The sequence below is a fragment of the Parasteatoda tepidariorum genome, chromosome 2 (assembly GCF_043381705.1).
Source record: "Parasteatoda tepidariorum isolate YZ-2023 chromosome 2, CAS_Ptep_4.0, whole genome shotgun sequence".
NCBI lineage: Eukaryota > Metazoa > Arthropoda > Arachnida > Araneae > Theridiidae > Parasteatoda > Parasteatoda tepidariorum.
In genome coordinates, this window is record NC_092205.1 from 44,339,271 (window position 1) to 44,365,530 (window position 26,260).

At 26.2% G+C, this 26,260-nt stretch overlaps 1 protein-coding gene across 8 annotated transcripts in view; it reads right to left on the bottom strand.

Moving 5' to 3' along the window:
* Window positions 1-26,260, bottom strand: part of LOC107436595 (paired box protein Pax-6) — a 106,360-nt gene that overhangs the window by 56,087 nt on the left and 24,013 nt on the right. For 2 of the 8 annotated variants that reach the window (XM_071177517.1, XM_071177516.1), the window contains 3 exons: window positions 17,487-17,587; window positions 13,352-13,438; window positions 9,573-9,626 (listed from right to left, as the gene is read on the bottom strand). In XM_071177517.1, the coding sequence (XP_071033618.1) occupies window positions 9,573-9,626; window positions 13,352-13,370 (73 nt within the window). In that variant the 5' untranslated portion in view covers window positions 13,371-13,438; window positions 17,487-17,587. Of the gene's footprint in view, window positions 1-9,572; window positions 9,627-13,351; window positions 13,439-17,486; window positions 17,588-18,943; window positions 19,363-26,260 lie in introns of those variants that run through there. The other 6 variants (XM_071177518.1, XM_021147580.3, XM_016048362.4 and 3 more) reach the window with 4 other exon arrangements.

Genomic DNA, 26,260 nt, shown 5'->3' on the forward strand with positions numbered 1-26,260 from the left:
CAAACACGAACTTTTACGCGTATATATTTCATCAAAACAACTTTCGCAACAAGTTCCATCATTTATCACGTCTTTCTTTCCAAAAAGCCTCTAAGGAGGATAGTTCCCAATCGTCTTTTTTCACATAAGACCCTTTCAGCGATTGCTAGCCTTTTGACCTCTTGGGGATAGTCCGAACCTGGAGCTTAGAGAGGGAGCAATCACTGCTTGACCGTTGGCTATTTCTGCTCCCTCCACCATCAAGAATCCAAAGATTCTATGGAGGAAAAAAAAAGTTATCATGTATGGTAGAACATAACTTCTCCAGGCGCTGTTCATCGAAAATCGAAATGACAGTTGTGAAGTGGAATGATAACGTACTTTTCTCTTGTTTTCCAGTTCTGTTTTGACACAAAGCGAACAAGTTTCTTTTTAATTTTCTTTTCCATTTTGCTAGAAGGTGTTCATATATATGTATTGGTTCCATTATTTTTCCATAAGATATTGTTAATTTTTTGTGCAACTATTAAACTCGTTTTATGAATTAAATTATCGATTAAGAAGCAACTGTTTTGCAATAGAGAAATGCCGATACAAAACAGAAGGAGTGGTTGTCATAGATAATAGTAATATAGCTTGTGACTATGATATTAATAACTTACTAAACTATGACTTATTGTGACGGTGTCTTCATTAATATGGAAGATTAGTTTGAGTATGTGGTTTGATATGGGTTTAGTTATGAAGATTAGAATAGCAATATAAGATTATAGTTCAGTACACTGTAAACCATCATTAGATCTAAGAAACAGAAGTTTGTGCCTTGGTATTGTTGATGATGCTTAATATAGTAACAATGGAAGTCAATTAATGTAAAATTATTAGTTCAGTTTACTGTAAGCCATCATTAGATTTAAGAAGTAGAAGTTTGTATCTCGTTATTGTTGATGTTGCTCAATGTAGTACAGATAAGAGTCAGAAAATATAAGATTAGTTCAGTGTACTGCAAACCACCATTAGAGTCAGGTGAAGAAATAGAATAGAAATAAGTTCAATTATTATTTCCTACCTGGATCTTGTCTATTTACCAGACTTCGCTACTGCAAATCTTCTTCGCTTGTGTTCAAAGAAAACGAATTCTAACAATAACAAATTTAATGACAGGACGGACATTACACAAAACGATCTTCTTTAACGAAGCTATGGAAATCAAACTAAAACAAAATAAAAACATTAATATTCATTATATGTGTTCAGTCTGAGCGCCATCTGTTGGCCTTAAAAGTTAATCTGTTTCATCAGGAAACACAATTCTGTGTCTTGGTATTGACGATGGGACTTTATAGTTCCGATAAGAGTCAGTCACTGGGTGATATAAATTTTTGAAGCTTGCTTTTGCTATTCCGCCAATAAAATTAAGTTAAAAGTTGACAAACTGGTTAAAATAAGAACATCTAGGTTCAAACTGAAGTGACAACTTAGAAATCAGGACTGTAAAAATAGAACTTAATGGAAAAAAGATAAAGCATCAAGTTTATATGCGGTAAGTCTCCACGTGAATAATTAAAATTAAGAAATAAGTCACAAAATGATGTAGTCTTTTAATCTGACTTTAAGAGACTGTTTAAAAAAATAAAAAAATAAACTTTATTGCGAGAGATCACTAGAAAAAAATTGCAAATTGGAGGCTCGTCATTTAAAATTATATGTTTATGTGTCACGTGGATATACCCAGTGCACAATCTGTTACAGATTGAAGATCTATGATTAAAAAACTACCTTTAGTCTCTCTTAATTACAGGATGACAAGAAATAACTTGGACAAAATTTGAAACCAAAAACTTTTATTTCAACAAATGAATAGTTCATTTTGGAACATTTTATACTTAATTGGTTATAAAAAATTTTTAGAAACACAAAATTAATCTTTCAATAGCATCTCACAAAGCTAAAGGAACTCAAAATTGTACATGGCACATATTCATAACTTTCTCAGAGCAAAAGAGTTGCCAGCTTATTCACCAGATTTGAATCCAATGGAGTTTTACTATTTGCTTTGCTATTTTATTTTACTATTTGATAAACTCTTGGATTTTTTCAAAATATCCTTCAACAAGAAATGAAATAAAATATCAGTACGCAAATTGTGGCTCAAATAAATTATTTTTTGACATGTTTACAGCTCTATATAAATTCCAAAAATGCTTATTTCACAAATTTGTAAAGATATTAACGGTAGTAAAATGTCTTTAATCGAAGGTTTGGCTTTGATTTCTTAAAAAGGATTGAAACTTTGTATTATATGCCAGGGTGTTTTCACCCTGTATATCATTTGTTTTAAAACGCTGTTATTCAAATTTATTTAGTAACATGAAGGCATCTTTCGTAGTGTGTATTTAATATTTTCTTTTAAAGTATGAACTAATGATAAAATTATAATTTCAAAAAAAAGAGCTCGTACTAAAAGAATCAAACGAAATCACCTTCTACGTTATCAGATATAAACGTTAAATTAATTACACGATTGCAACAAAGTTTTCAAAATATTCTAAATAAGATCAGGTAAAAATATTAGTTAATTCTCGCAAACACGAACTAATTGTATTGCAAAACAAACTCAGACTCAGTTTCGAATTATCTTTTCTTTTAATTGAATATTCACTTGGAAACGCTTCAAATTGAAAATTTTCAATATAATCTGATAATCAATACGTTCTATTAGAGAGAAGGGAGAAAGGGGAACAGTTTCCCGGAATTTTAATTAATTTTCCCGTGTTTTGAAAATAATCTTTTCTAGCTGTTTCATTCTTTTCAGTGAATGCTTCAGTGGGAATGGTATGCCTTTCTCGACAAAGCTACGTATATAACTTAGGGACGAAACTTATAAGCGTGCAGAAGCAGTAGATATATACACCCTTTGTTTTAATTTCAATTCCGCGCCAGGACGACCGCTTGGCGACAGATTAATTTTCAATAATCGCAGAAGTACAGGAAGAAGCGGGTAACAGTGGCAGATTTTTCTAATTAAAAACGGATGTAAAGCACCAGAGAGGAATGGAAATAAGACAGAAATGGCAGAAAAAATAAGAATATAATGACTAAAAAAGTGAAATCACGATGAGTATGAATTAAAAAAGGGGGAAAACTAATTGTGTTGGCTTCTCATAAATAAGGAAGATTAGGGAATATATTTCACGGATAAACAAAAGTTTCGTCATGTTAAAATGTCTTCGTAACAGCTACATAGAACAGGGGGGAAATAAGAAAGAATTTAAAAATTAAATCAAAATAAAACTGGTGTAAGTTCTGAGGAATTCAGGCTTGACAAATAGTTTTAAAAAACAATTTCTGATACTCATACTTTAAAAAAGAAGGGGAAAAAGAAAAAGAGGTAGATGAAGGAAAACAAAAAAAAAAATGTTTCGTATAGCAATTTTATATAATACAATTTCATGCTAGATACTGTGAACGAATGATAAAATTAATAATTAAAACAGGAAAAATAATGAAAAATAATAAAAATAATAAAATATTTGTTAAAGTTAAAATGATTGGAGTTTAATTTATTTCTCAAATTTCCTTCAAAAGTCTATGGAATAATATGAAAATTAAAATTGAATACTATTTTTAAAATATATTAATAATTAATTTTAATTAATTCAATTTTTTATGCATATATTACAGTAAATGAATATATTTAATAACGATAATTAAAAATGGTTATTTACGTTATTAATGGTTACGAATGGTTACGTATTATTATTAATGGTTACGATAATTTTCCTTTCTTACGATTTATTTTTTCTGAAAAAATAAGCATATTTTCGATAGGAATATATTTTCTATTACATTTTCTGTGATCGAAAATAGATATTGCTTTAATGTATATGTTTTTTTCCGAATATATTTCACATTATATTTCCAAAAATTTAATTATTAAATAGACTTTTCTCTTTACGTATGTAATTCTTTCTTTACAAAATACATTAAGTACTGTGTTTTATGCTACTTAAACCTCATTCAAAAAGTGATCAACATTTTTTTTTAATTAATTTGAAATTTGTATCCAAAATATAAAGAACTGGATATCAATCCTTGCAACACTAAAAAATAGAAGAGAATATGTACGTGTCCCACTGTTATATCTAACGTTTTTAAACTTGTGCATTTCGGCAAAAAATAAAACGTCATTTTAAAAGAAAAACTGCAGCTTTAGGAGCAAAATTATCAGATTTGAAATGCCCGCTTACTTATTAGATATGAAGTATGTTGTTATAAAAAAATTTTTATTTATGAATTGGTTTAACATGTATACAAAGTAAGCATACCATCTTGAGCATAAACTTATTCAGTGATTAAAACATCATTTCTGCAAGCATTTATTGGTAGCAGAATGCGAATCATATGTTAAGATACTTAATTATTTCGAATTAAGTATCACATGTTGAACAATAGCTCATATATAGATCAGTGTCAGTAAGTCCCTTACCGAATTTATACTTGTCTCATATATCTATATTAATAAGGTGGTATTACATATTTCAATATATTTTCTTTTAAAATACGATGTAATTATATTTACAAATAACATATTATTGAAAAGAGACAAATTAATAACTAGACAAAGAGATATGAATTATTAGAAATTACTTATTTATTCTTAAGAATTGAAACAAAATGCAATTTCTGTTCTATAAGGCCTAAGTATTGTTAGTAACTAGTGCATTTTTTTACAAACAAAATAGTTAATATCCATTCTCTTAAAAAAAGTAAATAATAATTTAGTTTGGAAAAAAATAAACTGTTCTTGAATTTTCTGAGGAAACAGAATATTTCTACCAATATTGTGTGATCTTAGCAATATAAAAATTTTGATCTTGATAATTGTGCCTTTCTAACAATTAATATTATAATAAGTATTATTACGAATGAAAAAAATTTTATCGCAAAAAAAAATTCGAATGTAAAAATATATATATATAAAACCGTAGTTTAATTTTTTTTTTTTTTTTTATGAAACAAACTTGTATTTCTGTGGGTATCTATATGATCTTAGCTTTGTAAAATTTATGATCTTGACAACTGGATTAAACTCCTTTTGAACAATAAGAATAACAATTTTTGAGTTAAATAATCATTGAGCGAAATAATTATAGAATGAAACAATTATCGAAACGAAGGAACAAATGATAATTATGATAGAGTAAAAATAAAACTGTTCTAAACTTCTTTCATTGAAAAAAATATATTTCAGATTGCCTTCAGTTTTTTTTTTTATTTTATTTTTTTTTTAATTGTAATCTTGATGATATTTAAAGTAAAAACAATTATTAAATTTTGCTTTCTACTTTAAAAAAATGAGTTGATACAAGTATACAAATAATAGTAATAATAATAACTAATAATAAAATTTAGATAAAAACTATAGATGTAAAATCAAAATGAAATAGTTTTTATAGTCATAAATTTTTTCATAACTATTTCAGTAAGTTCTGTACTTTTAATTCGAAGGAAGAGTTTGTAAATCCATAAAAAAATCTTCAAAGTTAATAAATAAACCCATAATTAGTCTTATAAATTGTGAATATGTCGCAATGAAAAAAAAATTTTTAATTAAGTATATGAGCAAAATAAATCTTTAGCAAAATTTGTATGGAAACACTAATTAAGTCATTACAAAAACAAATATATATTTTTCATAAGCTGCTATTTTTTCTGGCATTTATATAAATTATTTCAAATCAAATATATCAAAATATTAAAAGAAGAAAAAAACTAATTTTATTCATAAGAAAATTAAAGGTGAGAAATTGAGAAGAATAAAAACAGAAAAATGTTCACACACTAAAGCACAACTAATACAAAAACAAATACAAATATTTAAATAAATCCTTCAAGCAATAACTTTACATTAACATTCTTGAAAATTTCGTTTAAATACCACTTTAGCACGAAACTGGAGAAAGTTATTATTACGCGTAAAATCTGAGATATAAAAAAAAAAGGAGGAAAGATACAATAATTAAAAAAAAATGCTTGAATATGAAAGAATCTTCAGCAAGAATCTTGAGAAAGATGTATTAATTACATAAATTAATATGTGCAAAGAAGTTATCTCAAAAGAGCCGCTTTAATTTTTTTCTTTTTTTAAAAGAAATAAATAAATAAAACGCGTTTTCTTTCGACTAAAACGAAATTTTGTCCACTATTTTTATTTTTTAATTCTCTATGTGTTTTCACTGTTATTAATAATTCCATTTCATTTTAATCTTTTCAGAGAGATGTCTTTTTAATACGATTTTTTTTTTTCTTGAATAAGATAAGGTGGGGGGTAGTGTTTGAAAAGAAAAGACCCTTTTCCATTCCTCTCGACGACGTTTTCTTTTAGAAGGGGACATTTATTTAAGATGAATTTTATTTGAAGTGCCTCATTTTTATCTCTTAATCATAAACCTATAAAAATGAAAATGAAGCGAGAAAATTCTAGTGAAAGAATTTAAAGAATAGGTTGATTAATGCAAGAAGTCAAAAAAAAATTTTTTTTTTCGACTGTAGCTAAATGAACTCTTGAAAGTCATTATTTGTAAACAATTCAATATAAAGAAAAAAAATATCGAAAATGTATTGAAGAGAAACTGAATAATATTTGACAAAACCAAGTTTTAAAAAGAAGTTTTGTAATTTCATAGATTACTAAGTTTGAATAAATTAAAATTTGACTTTTTATTTTTAAAATACAGTTGAATAAGTTTAATGTTATATATAAAAATTGATTACTGTTATAAAAATTAATTTTACAGCTCGTTTGCAATTTCTCACAGTTTTCCCGATAATCAAGTTTGAATTTATATTAAACAGATATTTATTTTTACCATATGCATTTACTATTTTATTTTTATTTCATTTATTTCATTTTCATTTATTTCATTTTCATTATTTTTATTTTATTTTATTTTATTATATTTATTATATGTAGGGCAGTGTTTGGAGTATTAGCGATCTTGGGCAATGCAAAAGAATTAATTATTGTTATAAAAGTCGATTTTGCCACTCATTTGCAATTTCTCAGTTTGTCCGAACATTCAACTTGTATTAATAATAAACCGAAATTTTATTTCTATTTTATTTATTTACTATTTTATTTTCATTTCAATTTAATTTAAGTTTTATTATTTATTTCTCACGGCTTTTGTCAAAGCAAAATGTAACACTGAGCAAAGTATTAAAAAAACAGGTAAAATATTTTATAACAATATTAAAATCTAAAACATAATTAAAGTGTAACATATGATTTAAATTTTCAAATTTAGTCAACGTAAATGAATTTATAAATTAAACTGATTTAGGATCGATCCTCAATAATAGAACACTTCACCACCTCAAAATATAGTCCTAACAAAATGCCATTCTTATTATTCTTATTTAGCCAAACACTTCTGGTTTTACGTGATCACGTGTAATTGTGTGTGTATTTTTGAGGTCAATAACCTATGAAAGATTAAATGAAACCATTCAAATACGATAATCACAACAACTAACTTTTTTTCTCCTCGACAAAAGGGTTAAGAAGATTTTTTTTTACCTCCTGATTTCGAAACATCTATCTTCAATAAAAATAAAAGAAATAAAAAAACGCAGCAAGCTTTATTTTGTTTATAATTCTCATTAGTTCACGTAGGATAATGCTTCAGGAAAATCTACTGTTCAACATTGAATGCTAACAGAAAAAAATAGATCGTAAAAATAATGCATGCAATCTAGCAATAAACTGAAGAGATTCATAATACAAACAATAACTATTTTATGCATTTCGTTCAAAGTTGAATTTTATTTTTTTACCAACGTCAAAACTGCCGACCCATTTTTGTGTTTATAACTATCAATGTTAAACTATGCAGCTTTGTAGTTTGGAACTCAAACCAGAAAGTGTGGGAACTCGTAAACAAAGCATTGGGACAAACTAGCCTTAATTAGTGAAAGAAATTCTACGTTTTTTATTAAGCGTTTAATACCTGACAGTATTCATAATTATTTAAAGTTGTCTTGAATTAAAAAGTAATTTTACCTTTCGGCCAATGCTGAAAAGAAGTAAATAAAACACAAGATTGTGGACTTTCTCTATGTTTCAATAATGAAATCTTTTGAACTTTAGCTTGATTTTAATTGTTTAAAAAGTATTTAAAAGGGTATCCTTCATATAATAATAATTTCGTAAAATGTGGCAATGAGAATGTATACGAATTAAACAGGCATATATCTGAATCTGAATTATGTTAAACATACATACCAAGCTTCAATTTAGAAGGGGAAAAAATTAAACTTTTTATTGTCTATATAGCATACATTGAATTCAACAGTTACGAAATTATATGAATTTTGATTGGACTAGATGTATTAATTGCTCTATAACTTTTAAGTGCATTTTATTTTATAACAGTCGTTGAACAGCCGACTCAATTTTAGGTTAACGACTACAATTATTCAACTCGCTAGCCTTGTAATTTTGAACCCAATTCAGAAGACAAGGGACCTCCTGAATCAAGTATTGAGAGAAATTGGGAGAAAAGAAGAAATTTATGTGGAGGCCTTTTTGAGTGAACTAACCAGCATTTTCGTTATATGGAGAGGAAAACCACGAAAACCTTCTACTATTAGCCTGACGACAAGGGGACTCTAGCCTATGATCTATCTACCACTGAGGATATTTTTACGTCAGCACTGCGGTCCGTGCCAGTCGGGTGAGGGATTTGTATCGACCCGCCACCACTGGGATTCGAACCCTATTCACTTTATTGGAAGGCGAATGCTTTATCCCTTGAGCCACCACGTCTGTTTTATATGAATTTTATTTTACAACCGTCGTTGAACAACCGACCCAATTTTTGGGTTTACGACTACTAATCCATGATCCGTCTACCGCTGACGATATTTTACGTCAGCACCGTGTTCTGTGCAAGCCGTGTGCGGAATGCGTAATGTAATTAAAATATCATTGAATTATATTGATAATATAATTTAAAATATGCTTTCAGTTTTAATGTAAAAATTGGAGCTATATAACTTAGATAAGTGAAAATTTTTGCTTCGCCAACTTTATTTTAAAAGCTGTGTTTTATTGTCCGGATCTCAAGTAAAAGTTTTTTGCCAAATTAAAGAATATTTATGCCTAATGAATAAAACTAATGTTCTAAGTTTTTTTTAGTCAAAAAATTAAATTTTAATTTTCTGAATTTAATTTTTAATACACCGAAAAGAATTTATAAGTCGGATTTGTAATAACATTCACTGAATCATTATTAAATATTTTAATTTAATATCTTCAACATTTGTTTAAATTTTGAAGAAAAAACATGTCAACTTTCTTATACTATTAAGAGTCTTCCTAGTTATGGCTATATTTAATATTTTTTTTTTACTAAAATGAGAGCCGTAAATAAAATAGAAATATTTTAAATATATGGAAGAATGCTGCACAAAAGCTATAAACTTACATCTGAATAATTTTTACGAAAGGATTTGGATTATTATAAAATAGTACATGTAAATATCAGAAACAGGTCATGAATTTTATTATCTTAATCAAAATCACTGACCTGGATCTTGGACGGCAATCAGGGGGATGGGGCTGTATACACTTCGTCTGGAATCTATAGGGGATTACATGCATAATATCAACCGCTTTTTTAACATTAATAAACAAAAAACATTTTTACAAGAAGCATAAACACAAATTTAGCAATGTTAAAACAATTATATTCAGTTAAATGCAATTAAAATTATTCTATTACAGAACTGGAACAAATTTTGAAGTTATTTTTCTAATAAAATTCAAAATTAAGTTGTTTTTTTAAAGCAATAATCGGTTTTACTGTTGACTGTTCCATTTCTATAAAGTTATTTAAGGCATGTTATCTAAGAAGAGTAAAAATATACGAAAATTTATCATTATTAAATTTTTATACAGATAGTTTACCTTCATTTATAAGCAATTTTTAAGTTTAAAGTTATATCCAATTTTTTAGTTTTTTTGTAATTTAATAGGATAACATGCAGAGGAAAACATTTAAACACGAAATATATTTATTTTTAAACTTGTTAAAAATAACTTCTATGGAATAGTTGTAAGAAGATTCGATTTGCTAAACATAATATTATGTTTGATTATAATATTTGAGAATGGTATACAAAGTTAACAAATATAATTAATAGTATATTAACTATGCTTATTATCTTTGTTAATTAGCTATGTTTATGAGCTTATTGTAATTAAAATGTAATTAATTGAACTATAGCAACCTTATGTGCAATTAACTTTTATAAATATGATAATGCTGCGTTACAAGTTAAATAACACGATTTCAATAATTTTGGACTGCAAGATAAGAGAGAAGGAGACAAAAATAATATTCATTTAATTAAAAACATTAATAAAAGCATCCTGGAGAAATTATATCGAAAATCATTTTAAAAAATTCACTGTTAAAATCTTTGGATTACAGGCTTTAAAAGTTCTTTTTTATCCACACGTAGCACATTCTCGCAACAAAATTATAAAATTAATTATTATCTCATAAAATTAAGGATTTTTACACATTTATTGCAAGAAAAGATGTGCTTAACACAGTAATTCTTAAAATTCACACAGTAATTCTCACATTTCAGTAATTCTTAAAATTCATAGATAGTATTTATACAGCTTTTGTAAAATATTGTATCCAACCAAAAAAATGTATACATATTCTCAACAAATTTTAATTTTTTGAAAATAGGATTGTCACTGCATTTTTGCATATTAAAATTAGCCTCAATGTTTTTAGTACATAATAATATTACTTCAAATGAAAGATAACGCTTGCTAAAGTTATAAAATATAAAATTATTTTCCACATTTTCTATTAAAAACATAATTATTAAATGTAGTATGATAAGCAAAGGACTATTATACTATCATATTTTACATAACAGTATTTTGAAATATGTATAAAATTTGAACGCGAATCTTAATGACATAGAAATACAAACTTTTTTTTTAATGTGTTATTTAGTAAACTTGTTTTTTCTTTTCTTTTCTTTCCTTTTTTTTTTCCTTTTGTCTGAATAAGGAATAATATCATAAAAACAATGTTAAGTTATAATAAGTGTCAAAAATTATAAGCTGAGAAATAGAATAGGAAAATAAGTCAAAACGAAATAATTTTATTATCAGTTTTCTAGGGGAAAAGAACCTGAAAACATTATTTAATTATGACTTTTCTACATATAATTTAATTTACTATTTACAGTCAAACGTTTTATAAAAGTATTATTGATGCTACCCTCTCCGGTTCCCATAGGGGGTTCTCGGGAGCATCCGGCACCCTATGCACCCCCGAAATAATTTCCCCTTTTTTCTTTCATCGTCAGATTCATAAGAATATTTATCGTAAACCCCATTTACACGGCCACAAGTGAGAGATCTCATTAGTGTGGTGTGAACATGCGTCATACCACCAAAAACATGAATAGGTTACGAGGGAGGAATATAAAACCAGGGTGTTTATGACGAATTATGACTCCCCCAGGCATTCATCTTTGAGGGGCGTTCCTTTATGATAGATATTATTTGTAGGACACAATAAAATAAAAACAATTCGGATTTGAGTATAACAATACAAAGTTATTCTAAATCAAAGATCAAATTACTTGATTAAAAACTTCATTCGCTTCAAAAATGTACTAATTGGAAATAATACTCCAGCTCTAAAAAATAGTCGCTAATTTTGCTAAACTTGCCAAACGTGAATGCGAAGGAACAAAAGCGATTTAAAATATAAAACGTAATATTGCCAATGAAAAATGGAAAAATAAAGGCGAGAAACAAAACTAGAAAAACCGCAGTAGCCGAGAGTAATTTTTTTCTCTCTCTCTAGCATCATTTTTTAGTAGGATATACTTATTATATTATTTAAATGCTTGTTATGATAAACAGCCAATGTCTAATTTTAGTGAAAATAACCATTAATAAAGAATCGAATCATTTTGAAATTATTTTCCAAACCAAAAATTGTTCAATGCATCAATAGTGGAATTTTAATGTAATTAACCAATAATAATAAATAACAATCAGATAAAATAAAAAAGCTTCAAAATTATATCTTCAGTCTTTCTATTAGCAAACAGTCCTTCTTTTAAGAAACATTTAGGTATGAATTTAATTTAAAAGTAATATTTCTATAAATAGAAATTTTTTTTAAAAAATGAACAAGATATTTTATAAAGGATATCAATATTGTTATATATTTACAAATAAATTTCTCAGTTAGTCTAAAAATTTTAAAATTGTACATGAACAAAAAAGAAAAAAAGATTGAAAGAAAATGATTTTTAGGGATATTTTAGATTTGTAAAATCTTTTGATTATTCTATAGATTTTCATTTAATTTTTTTTTTCTATAATTTTTTATCATCATGCAATAATATTATAGATAGAAGTAAAAACTATTGAAAAGACATTTATAATATTTTGATATATTTTATATTTTAATTCAGAAGAAAAAAAGAACTTTTCAGATTGTTTCCAACCTCTTTAATTTTACGTGTATAAATAATAAAAGGTAATATTTTTAAGTAACATTAGAAAAAAATTATTGAGATTGAACATTATTGGAATTGAAGGTAAATTTAGAATCTAGAGTATAATTATAAATTTCTTCTAAACACTAGTAGTCTTTTAACTAATTTGCAATAAAATAATTTATAAATAAATAATTAAACTTTAGCTGCATTTAGAAATCATAAGCCAATTATTAAAATAAAGAATAAACCACATAATCTGAACTTTAAGATGATGAATGCATAGAAAACTGAACTTATTTAAAACAGAAATTTTATTTCTTAAATGCATATCCTTTTAATTAACAGTTGCACTTTTTTCTCTTTTCTGTTTTAGAATATTTAATTTCTTAAACGTCGAAAACTTTTTTTAGTAAAATGTTGCTAAAAATAGTTCGAACACTTAAAAGCTTTTTTTAAAGATGATTAGCGAATGATTAAATTAAAATAATTTATCCCGGATACATTTTGCAGCTGTTGTTACTTGCTGTTGATACGACTATAGATGTTCAACTCCTTTATCAAGCAGTGGGATGAACTTAGTTTCGTGGAGACCTATTTGATGGAACTAACTAGCATTTGTGTTATACGGAGAGGAAAACTACGAATACCTCCGAATAACCAATTTTCTACTATAATGCATTTTCATATTATTAAACTCATAATAGAATTTTCATAATTATCATTTTCATAATAGAATTTTCATAATTATCATTTTCATAATAGCATTTTCATAATAGCGATGCATTTTCATAATAGTATAAATATAAATCTTATTTACTTGAAAAAAGTATAGCCATTCTCGTCTTTTCATTTATGAACTTTTAATCTCCTAAACCTCATACAATTACTCTCTAAACTGTACTGTCTGAAAGCAATTCGGAATTTTTAGACTCTAATGTTTTAAAAATAATCAATATAAACCAATTTAAAAAACATGCTTATAAGAATTTTTAAAAATCAGAAAACTAAACATATTTCATGTATGAACATGTCTAGTTTTCTCGTCTGGAAACAATTCGGACTCTTAGAGTATAACATTTTTGAAATGGTCAATAAAAACCAATTAAAAACACATAAGTACACGAGTTTTTAAAAATCAGAAAACTAAACATATTAAAATAGTAAACTTATTTTTCGTTCAAATCTAAATCTATTTACTTGACAAAAATATAATCATTCTCATTCCTTTTTATTTATGAGCATTTAAATTTCTAAACCTCAACAATTACACCCTAAAATATTGTGGCTGAAAATAATTCAGAGTCTTAGACTTTAACATGATCAACGAAAACCAATTTAAAATACGCACCTACATTAATGCTTCAAAATCAGAAAACTAACCACGTTAAAATATTAAACTTATTGTTTTCAAATATAAGTCTCTTGACTTGATAAAAATATAATCATTCTCTTCCCTTTTCCTTTATGGGCATTTAAATTCTTAAACCTCAACAATTACACCCTGAAATGTAGTTTCTGAAAGTAATTCGGACTCTTAGACCTTAGCATTTTAGAAATGATCAGCCAAGCTATGAATAATCTCATGAATAAAGAAGGGAAGACTGGCCAGGAAGAAATTCATTTATCATATTCCCGTGACAGCCCTAGCTCAAGTTATGAAAACTGACTTTTCGCATACTCATACTCATGATTTCGAGGGAAATAAGAAAATTGAAACAGTTTTAAATCTTAAACACGTTTGTGTTCGCGATGTGGCCGTAAGTGCATATTGTAAATTTACAGAAGCACAAAGGTTGTTCATAAATTAATGAAAGGAGAGATTTCAATGCATTTCGAGTTTTGAGTTTTATTTCATCAAAAAGTTATTTAACTAGTTTTGTTGGTGATTACAGAAGTGTGAGAAATTGAAGAATTACTTTATCAATCTTTCCATTCCTATATGTTTTAAAAATTTAAAGTAAAGAAACTATTTGTCTGCTGAGTTTTTTTTAATCACTCATTCTTTTTAAAATTTACATCAATTTCCGAAAAAGATATCTATAGATTTTTTTAACAGATTTAGAAAATTTACAAAATAGTAAATCAAAGAACCCAAGTTCTATTAGGAAAAAAATATAGACAATAAATCTGAAATAGATAGTAGATAGATAATTAATCTCGATAAAAATCTAAAGTAGATAGAAGATAGATAATTAATCTGGATAATACTCTAAAATTCATCTTATTTAATAAACATTTACTCCCTTTTATAAATGAGCAAAGATTTTGAAAGATTATTTCAACATTAAAGAAGCATTCTAAAAATTCCATAACTATTTAGGAAAAATAAAAACTTCAATTCCTCTTTTTTCATTGAAATTTTTTAGTTATATTGGGAAAATATAAATACTTTATGTCATTTGCTTGTTTTTTTCCTTAAACTAGTTCCTCTATAGATTCCACTTAAAAAAAATTCTTAAGGCTCTTAGTTTTAGAGCTTTACTTTTAAATTCCAATGTGTATAAGTTTATTTTAATTCATACTTAAAAACTTATAAGTTTTATTAAAAAAAATTGCCGTGCATTATATCATAAATTACAATACAATTCAAAATTAGAAACTCTAATAAATTTTACAATATATCGACGAAATAATCAATCTTAACCACTTCAAGGCGTCTCTGATATTAAAATGTACGATTTAATGTATCTGTTTATTTGGTTAAAATGAAATTTTTGGTTCTTTTAACCATTGTTTGTTTACCTTCTGAGTACTAAAACGTTTTAATATATATATATACATAAAAATATTACTTTTGTAATTCTCTATAAATCTTCATTTTTTCAAAATTACAATTCCTCTGTTTCAAAAAATAGGTTAATATAGTTATTTCCACATTCAAGCTTTCGTTGAGGAAAAAAAGTAACGGAAATAATCTGTACTATATAGTTATACAATACTATATTATGTAATTATATAATACTATATTATGTAGTTATATAATAATATATAATGTATTAGTTATATGTATTATGTAGTAACAAACATAATTTGGGGAATTGTAAAATTGCTCAAATTATTAATATCCCTATTAGTGAAATTTACATCTGCGTAATCGATGAATAGATGTCATATTTTATTAAAACATGGAATTTAAATATTGATAACTTTTAATTGAACTTATCTTAAAGATAAATAAATCAAAAGTTAATTTTTTAATAAAATTGTTTTCTTCTTATTTTTCAAAAAAATTTTATAAGAGTCTTTTAGAAAAAACTAATGTTTTGCCCTTAATATTAAAAATTATAAAGTAAAAATAAATGGTCTTAGGAGAATAACTTTTAGAAATAATAAGAAACTACTACATCAAAAATCTACAATTCAATTATATAGAAACATTGTAAAAAGAATAGATAAAACTAAAAAGTTTATCGAGAAATTTATTTCAATTCATTGCTTGAAACCTTTTACATAAAAATAACTACATGAGAAATCATACTTGTATTTTCAGAGATTTGCTATTATCAATCATCTTTTTACTTTGAAATAAAAGACAAATTTTGAAGAGAGAAATGCATAAAATGTATATGTTGCAAATAATTTTATGAGACAATAAACCAAATAAAATTGCGTATAAGTTTTAGAAAAGTATAAATGCTATTATCCGTTTTTAAATTCAAATTAAAATCATAGCTATAGTATCATTAAAAAGCAGAAACTTTTTTAATAACATGAAATGTATGAAAACTAAAACAGTGTAATAATATTTAACTTAATAACGGCATATTAGTATCTAATTGTAGCGGTAACATACATTGCAGCAGTCTTAGGACATTTGCTTAAGCATATTGTTAAAATTTACTTCTCGTAGTGTATATTTTAAATAAAAATTCAAAAACAATATCTTTCAAATATCCAATTGTATTTGTTAGAGTTATCATTACTATTTCAACTATTTATAAAAGTTATATCAAAAATAAAAGGAGGCTTGACGTTATTGGATTAATATTTAAGCACTATTTTAAAAGCTTTACTCAATACTTAAAGCTTTACAACTGTTTAAATAAAAATAAAGAAACAAAATCTTTTAAATATCTGTATACAATGTACGGAAGTTATATTGAAATAAATATGAAAATTATGGCAATTTAACTTGATTGGAGAATTTTTTTCCTATTTAAAATTTTTCATATAACAGATTTAAAACGAAATTTTCAAAATATTATTGTGTTAGCTAAACTTTAAATGAAAACCTAATTTTAATTTTACAAAACTATGCTTGCAAAATCTAATTATTAATTATCTAATTAAATTTAGATGAATGGAGTATCTGATTTAATTCATGTTATTGTAATATGAATTAAATTAGGAGATAATTTATATATAAAGCTAAAGATTTAAATTAAATTTTAAACTATCTAATATAATGTTTCGATAAAAAATTTACATTACGTATTTTTTCAATTCAATCTCTTTAACTTGCAATTTAAATTAAGAGTTAAATTATAAAAATCATTTAGCGGAAACATAATTCAATCTTACTCAAAGAAGCAGAATAAACTTAAAAAAGATAGAGCTTAACCAGTATTTTTAGTTTTTTAATTGGTAAAAATTTATTATATTTTAATTGTTATAAAATAATTTTTTACCTATTATTTCATAAACTTATACCAACATTATATAGAATGCAATTTATTTACTTCTTTTTTTCATAACACAGATGAAATTCGATTTTTTTTTCTTCGTGTTTCCAAAATTTTTTGTGAACATGAAATAACTGTAATTATTTTATTAATTATTTGATCTAAAAATATATATAATAATAAAAAAAAGGCAATATTGATATTTTAGTTTAAAATTTCAATTCAATGTTATACGTAAACACTTCATTTTACTAAAAAAATTACCTTTCTAGTAAAAAATTTAAGAAAAGAGGTAATAAAAAAATTTAAAAAAAAAAATGCTCTATTTACCTTTATGAGGCATGACGTCGTCGGTTGCCCCTGCACAACCCTGGTACACCGTAGCCCCTGGAATGGTGAGGGATGAACTTTGCCCAGGGGCACTCAAATCTCTAAAAAGACAAATATTTAAATAAATTAACACGAAACGCTTTGTATTTTAAATTTCTTACCTACATCAAAATGTATGCTTTAGCAGGTTTTATTTTAAAGCGATACTGTACTCCCTCTTAGATTTAAATACCTCAGTAATAACATCGTAATACGTAATAAAAATCACAAATATTTTTTTAGTTCAATTTTATTATCTGACTATCTGCAACTAGAGATCTTATTTGTTTCTTAGGTTCAATTATTTGTCATACGAAAACCTATAAACATCTATATTTTTCTTTAATATTCGTTGAATTTATAAAAACAATAATAAACAATTACTTACTACATTTTTTTAAAAGAAAGAACTGGGTTAATCATGGATAACTTCCACAGTAGAACATTCGGAAATGTGATGAAATTCTAATTTATTTAAAAAATACTTCCATAAATTAAATTATTTTTTGAAGAGAGAAGAAAACAATTAGAAATGTAAACAAATTTTAAAATAATGTGTGAATAAATATTTGTAAGAGTTTCGTATTTCTTTTTGTCCATATTAGGCAGTTTGTACAAACAAATCAGCTGGGCAAAGCGTTTCTATTGCAAATAATCCAAAAATTCAGATAAAATGTTCATTCAATTAATAAAAACAAAACAGATGTATATCCTTTTAACTACTGACAGTTAATAAAAATTTATTTGTTAAAAAGCATTCTCCTTTTTTTTCTGAAAATTTTAAGCTAATTTTATTTTAAGGGTTCACCTCACAGATGAAATAAATGCCGATGCGTTAAGTTCAATCTTGCTTGAACTAAACTTAAAAAATAAATTTTTCCAAAAAAAAGAAAAAATAGAGAGAGAATGAAAAAAATAATCATTCTCCCTAAAAATACAGCCACCATAATAAAGAAAAAATTTGTCAGTTTCAATTAAAAAGAACATTTATGAGGAAAAGTTATAACAACTAATAACATGATATGCAATAGTGTTTACATTTAATCATTTTATCATACATATGTCATTTATCATATTATTGCTATATTGTCAATATTTTTGTATGAATTTCTAATTATGACAAATATTTACAAAACATTTATTTATCATAAACATTAACTACATAGTTAAAAAAAATTCCATTATACTGTTGATTCCGTTTGTAAAAAACAGATTTAAACTTGTATATGGAAAATAATTTAAAACTCTAAAGCACAAATAAATTAATATGAGGAACAGAGAATAATTCAGAAAAGAATATTTCTAAAAGGTAAACCAGTAAAATTATTAATTTAATATTGGAATTAACTCTAGTCATGATAAAAATCAATAAAAAGATCGTATTGTTACAATTTCACAATTGTTTGTTTATTACTTACCGAAAAACCGGATAGGCACCCGTGATGCCCCTGTTAGGTTTTTCCTGCCGACACCGTTCCGCAGGTTGAACGGTGCTTACTGTAAACGGAGCCGTGGCTTTGTCCTTTACCTCACGCGTAAAAAGTCGCTTTCCTAACAACTCAACTCCACCACAGTTACAATTTTCACTTTTATCGTTTTTATTTTTTAAAAATATCAAACGATAGTTTTAACGAAAATAGAAATCTTCTGCCTTCAAAATTAATCAGATCATCTGCTGACGAAGAATATTAGGCTTAAGCAAGCTGTAAGAGCTTGATGTTTGTTTACTGTGCTAAGCGATTTCGTGCTAAGTGAGCGTGTTGGTACGCTTAATTAGAGAGCATAACATCTCACTCTGATCCGCCCATCCTTCCATGGGGACTCAAACAGCACAAGTGGCTGGAAAAATTTCCCCCGGTACAAGAACGGCCCTCGGAACTGTGACGTCACATAAAAGCGGGATGGGGGATGATTTTTCCAGCATTGGGAAATAAGAATTGGGACTGCTTTTATTTATTTACTTATTCTTTATGTTTATGTTTCGTGATTTCCAAAAGCTATGTCCAAGTAGTCGCCAGATTGGTCAGCAGTACAAATTTACTGCCTGGCCATTTAGTGGAAGTTATTAGGTTTAGTGCTGTTGTTTATGATGCAATTTTGGGTGTATATTTGTTATGTCAACAATAACTGTTTTCTTGGGGACCTAGAACATGAAAGAGATTTGTTTTATATTCTGTTGGCAATTTCCTCGTCGGTATCGGAAAAAAAAGTATGGAATTTGGCTAAAAAAAGTATTGAGAGAAATAAAGTTGTATTTACTTTTATGAAAGTAAACATAATTGTCTGTGCCGGTTATAAAATAGGAAGAAAGTAAATCAAATATAATGATACTAAAGTAAATGTATCTTACCCTTGCGGGATGAAAAGTAACAGATTTATTTTAAAAGTTATTAATCTCAATCAATAAAATTTTTCTTGATAGTTTTGTTAAATATTTAAAAAAAGAAAATTTAATAATTTTGTCGTATTTAGTTGACCATCCTGCTTTGAGGTTTTTAGGTGAAAACAATTTAGTTAGTAAACAACTGCTCTTTAAAATGTAACAATTAACATTAAGCTATAATTTCTTCACTTAAATTATAAGAAATATGTACACGCGTTTTGATATAAATATAGATATTGCGCAATTTGTTGCTTATGGTAAGTTAAATATCTTTACCTAAACATATTCCCATTGTTTTTGAAAAATATATCTGTACTTTTTGAAGTGTCATGCTGTTTGTTTCTATTTGTTGTAATTGTTTTTTTCCCCTACTTAGTCCAGATTATTAGATTTAGTCATTTGATAAAAATTTAGAGGAAATCAGAATAATTTAAATCATAGTGGTTTTCGAAAGTTCATTAATAATCAAAATTAACAAAAGACGATAAATAGAGATGTCATGCATAATTTTGAAAAGTAGCCAACCGTTCTCTTCAAGTTTGATAACTTGACTATAAAAATAGAGAGAAAATGTAAGACTCTTTCTTTAATTTTAACTCAAAAATGTACGATTTCTAACAAATACAATACTATTTACTTCGAAATTATAAGTTGTAACTTAAGTTTAACATCTGTCGATAAAATCACTGTTCAAATAGACAGGAGGAAATACTCATCTCTTGAAATTTATGTTTAGAAGAATAAAGGAAATACCCACGTATGTATTTGAAATTATTTTATTTTTTAAAATATAGTTTTAATTAAGTACTCTGGGTAGTCTCAATCAATTTCACATTTTGAATTATGCGAAATTCATGAATCAATATCTTAAATATTTTTTGCCATTGCTAAGAAAAAATTTTCACATCTTTGAAATTTTGCAACAGAGTAATTTTTTACTATAAAATATCCTGATTTGGTAAATTTTATTAAAAAACAATACTTTAAAGTTAAAAAAGAGCATAATTATAAAATGATGATGATGAAATTATCAATTCTAAAATAACGTAATTAATTTTCTCGAATTAAATACCATTTCTTTCAGGAAATACAAGACACAGTTCTTTAGCAACAGTGTATAATTATAATGTAATTTTAATGTTATACTTTATTCTTAAGTTTATTTCTTTTTCATAAGACACATTCAATTTTGAAAACCTACAGGACCTATTTCTACTGTATTTGTTTCGTTGTATTTTCCGAATAAAAAAATTTTTTCAAATAAAATTTGTTATTAAAATTTAAATAGCAATCAACTATTAATATATTAAAATTAGAAAATTAATTTTAGGATAAATATGAACACTCTTTTGCAGTAGAAGAAAATTCTTCGATTAAAATGACACAAAAAATGCAACCAAATCATCTGCGGTAATTTTTATGTCTTAATAGATTAACTAACATATATACTCAGGGGGGGGGAATGAACAAATATGAAATAGATAGGTAACTTATTCTTTTTTCACTTCCTGTAGAGATTAAACAGCGTAAAAAAAATAGCTAGAAAAAAGATAGCAAGCTGGCAGAACTTTCTCTTCGTTTTCAGAGCGCTAAAAGCACTGAATTGATCGCCCTCAATACGCTTGACCAAACCAAACATTTCACAGGTTTTTTTTTTTTTCTTTCCTTACTTGCTTCCTTTTTACTTTACAAAATGACGTTAGAAAAAGGAAGGAAAAAAAATACTCAAGGAGGGGAAAAAAATCCATACAGCACTTAAAATTCCTGGGGAAAAATCGCTAAAAGTACCACATGTTATGTATTTATGATGTCCGGACCAATGTGTCCTGCACCTCAAGCTTGATCAAGCCTAAAATCCGCTGGATTTTTTTCCTGCTATTTTGTTTATTATCCTTTCCGACCTACAGCAAGATGGACGATCCTTTGCGAAATCCGGCGGAAGTAGTGTTGGGACGGAATGGACAGTGGTCTTTTAAGAAAATATCGCTGGATCTTTCTATTTGGTTGCACTTGTAAACTCTGAGATCTTATTTAAATCGCGACTTTAGTCGGGAAGTGTTCGCCCAGCTTTTTATCTTCCATGCTGGTCAGACTTTGAGAAGGGTGGTCTGATTTTAACCATCCCATAATTGGTCGGTAAGATGAAAGAGTGGTCAATCTTCATGCTAGTAGGTGTCCCATTCGGTCACAAAACCTTTTGGTAAAGGAGAATGAAAGGATTGGAAGTATGATTACTACCGGCTCCTTTAGAGTGTCAAAGAGACTGGGCGTCGGTCTGTCGTAGATTTAGTTGATATGAACTTGACAAAAAACCGAGCAATATCTTATGATTTTGGTAAAAATTATTTTCATTAGCATAATTTTAAAATAACTAAACAATTTCAGATAATTCTTAAATTTTCATATTTATGAATAATATGGTACAACTTTGAAAAAAATTGTAAGTAAATATTACGTACAATCGAAACAATAAACTTGAATTATTTTGAAGACAATGCTCCAACAACCAATCTAACTATAAGTACAAATATAGTAAGCAATATAGCAAACAATATAACAACAATATAATATATCATTTCAATATCAAAAGTAGCTTAACTTTATGAACAAACTTAAATATATACATAGTTCAAAAATGGAATGTAATCAACCATTCAAACAACTGTCAGTAACAATCAGTAGCAATATTAAAAAAAGTTACTATTATGTATCAGAAGCAATTGTCATGTAATTGACTGCATAAGTAGCATTTATCTTGTAATTAACACTATGCATCAGCTGCAATTATCAAGTAAGTAACAATTGTCAAATTATGTTCAATATATATCAGTAGCTATTATTCAGTAGATGTCATGTATATAGCCAGTATGCTACATAATCAAATAATCTTACTAAAGTTTCATTTGGTATTGATACTATCAACGCTTAAAGAAAGTTAATTAAACGCATACGTGAATAAAACCTAAAGATTTGTTTTACTTTTTGGATAATATAATATCAATTAATTATATAATATCAATTAATAACATTTATCAAGCTATCAATTACATCTTTAAAACAATTTAAACTACATTAAAATAAATTCGTAAAATAAATCTACTTAAATAATTTCGTTAATATTTGAAAGAAACTCAATTTGTCCACTAAAAGAAATGGTAACATTAATGTATTTCTATATGAAAACTTCAGAGGAATCCTTATCATTTGAAACAAATGCTTTTAAATTTTTCTTCAGGCCCGTTCAAACACGATTATACATTCGTCGGCAATTTTATAAGTAGCAATAATATTTTAACCGCTCAGTATTTATTTTTATTAAAAATATTATATTTTTAACAAAGCTTTATCCATTGTTAGGTAAAGTGCGTGTTGTCTATCTGCTGTATTTATTTATTTAATTTAATTTTTTGACAATGTAAAAGTTATGTTATAGTAGTAATATCTTTGACAATGATATAATGAAACTACATCAAAAAACATTGTTTGCAAATGTTAAAAAAAAATTATAATATTAGGTAATTTATAAAAGGTAATTAATATAAGGTAATTTATAAAAAATAAACTCATTAATTTTGATCATCTCCCAATTTGAGGAAAAAATAAACAAACTGCCTAGAAACTGAAGTAAATTCTATTAAAATGGAAAGTTGTAAAAAAATGGAAAGAGAAAAATGTTTTTAGGAATTTTTATTTTCTTAAAAAAATGAGAAATATTACGAGTGAACTTACAATTAGCGGCATAAATAACAATAAAAAGTAATAAAAAAAATCAATAAAAATTTATAAATAATAGAAGAAAAAAAACATGGGATTTCTCAAAATTAAAATACTTAATTTGAATGAGAAAAGGAAGCAAACATTTATCAAACATTTTTACAATAATATTTTTATTAAATTCACATTACTTTAAAATATTTACTCAATTTATAATCGCACTGAAACACTTCCCAGAAAAAATGCATGGTCAAATCTTCCAGAAAAAGGTCAAATTTACCGTGTTTCTGGCTCTATGGAAACACCACAAAACTCGGTACTTTTTACAGAAGGGCTTTGATAATGATTTTGGTAAAATTAACATTAATATATGGTTTTATGAAAGTAATANAGCCTGTATGTTACATAATCAATTAATCTTACTAAAGTTTAAATTGAAATTGATACTATCAACGCTTAAAAAACGTTAATTAAATGCATACGTGAATAAGACCAAAAGATTTATTTTACTTCTTGGATTATGTAATATCAATCAATAATATAATATCAATTAATAATATTTATCAAGGTATGAATTACAGCCTTATAACAATTTAAACTACATTAAAAAAAAGCATAAAATAAATCTACATAAAATAATTTCGTTAATATTAGAAGGAAACTCAATTTGTCTACTGAAAGATATGGCTACATTAATGTATTTCTAAAGAAAAACCTCAGACGGATCCTTATGTTTTGAAACAAATGCTTCAAAATTTTTCTTCAGCCACGTTCGCAACACAATTATATATTCATCGGCAATTTTATGAGTAGAAAAAATATTTCAGTCACTCAGTATTTATTTTTATTAAAAATATTATATTTTTAACAGAGCCTTATCCATTGTTGGGTAAAGCGCGTGTTGTCTATCTGTTGCATTTATTTATTTAATTTAAATTTTTGACAATGTAATAGTAGTAGTTTCGTTGACCATGACGTAACGGAACTACGTCAAAAAAATTTGTTTACAAATGTTAAAAAAAATTATCAGAACGTAGTAAGGTAATTTATATTAAAAAAAAAACTCATTAATTTTGATCATCCCAATTTGAGAAGAAAATAAGCCAACTGCCTAAAAACTGAAGTAAATTCTATTAAAATGGAAAGATGTAAAAAAAATTATGAGAAAAATATTTTTTCGGAATTTTTATTCATTTATTTATTTATTATTTTATTTATTTATTTTTTTTTTTGAAAAAGAGAAATATTAAGAGTGAACTTACAATTAGGGGCATAAATTATCATAAAAAGTAATATAAAAAAATTAATGAAAATTTATAAATAATAGGAAAAAAACATGGGATTTCTCAAAATTAAAATACTTAATTTAAATGAGAAAAGGAAGCAAACATTTATCAAACAACTTTACAATAATATTTTTATTAAATTCACATTACCTTAAAACATTTACTCAATTTATAATCGCACTGAAACACTTCCCAGAAAAAAAGTATGGTCAAATCTTCCAGAAAAAGGAAAAATTTCCATGTTTCTGGCTCTATGGAAACACCACAAAACTCGGTACTTTTTAAAGAAGTGATTTTGGTGAAATTAACAATAATATATAGTTTTATAAAACGTAATAAGTTTGGTAAATGAAGCAAATTTTGGTAATTTTATTATAATAAATACATTTATTCGGTTAAATCCAATTTTTTCTTTTGCATTTTTTACTAAATTTGTGGTAGCATTTATATTAATATGTTATTTTACTAATATGTGGTAACTATAATTTTGAAAACCAGATTTTCCTGGGAACCCTTACCATAAGAACGAAAAAATTGCAAAATAAATGGTTTAAATACCGTATATCTTTTGGTTTCATTAACCAGAAATATGGGTATTTCTTTTACCAGGAATTTCATCACCATTCAGTTCAGTAATTTTACATGAGTTTTTCTTTTTTTTTTCCTCCGTGGGCAATGGAAAAAATTTAGAATCGATCTTATAAAAATAATTCAAAAGCTTCTCAGTACCAAAAGGTTCTAAAAATTCCAAAAATACCATAAACTTTTTTTTAAGTGTTTCGCACATAATACAAAAGTTGTAGTATATCGCTCATACTTCTTTTTTTGATACAAGTGAGGTATAGGATTAGCCAACCCTGTTTCCAAAGAAGGATTAAAGTGCGGCATTGCATTGAAGTACACCCCTCCGTTATGCCTCACCCCCAATACATCGCGTGTACAAGTGGACTTTTTCTTATCTAAGTTATTTCGGCGCAGTTCATAGAGATTTTGTGAATGTTTAACATGTTTTCTGATGGTCAAGCACTTGAAAATGAAAGACCGTTTTGAAGTTGAAGTAGAATTACAAAAAGCATAAAAGTACCGAATTCCTAACGTTAGAGTATAAACCATGTTTGTTAGCATTATCGTCTTAAAGCATACTTGTTAGTATTATCACACTTAAATAGAAATGCCTCCCTTTGTATGAATGCTGTTTACATCACATTTTTACATGTTGCGGTGTTAATTTTTATTTTGTTAAATTAAATTTTAATTTTTTTTGCTTTTGGGCATTTTATTATTTTAAATTTCAATACTTATATTTTACTTGCTTACACTTATTATTTAAAATAGTATTTATGATATTATTG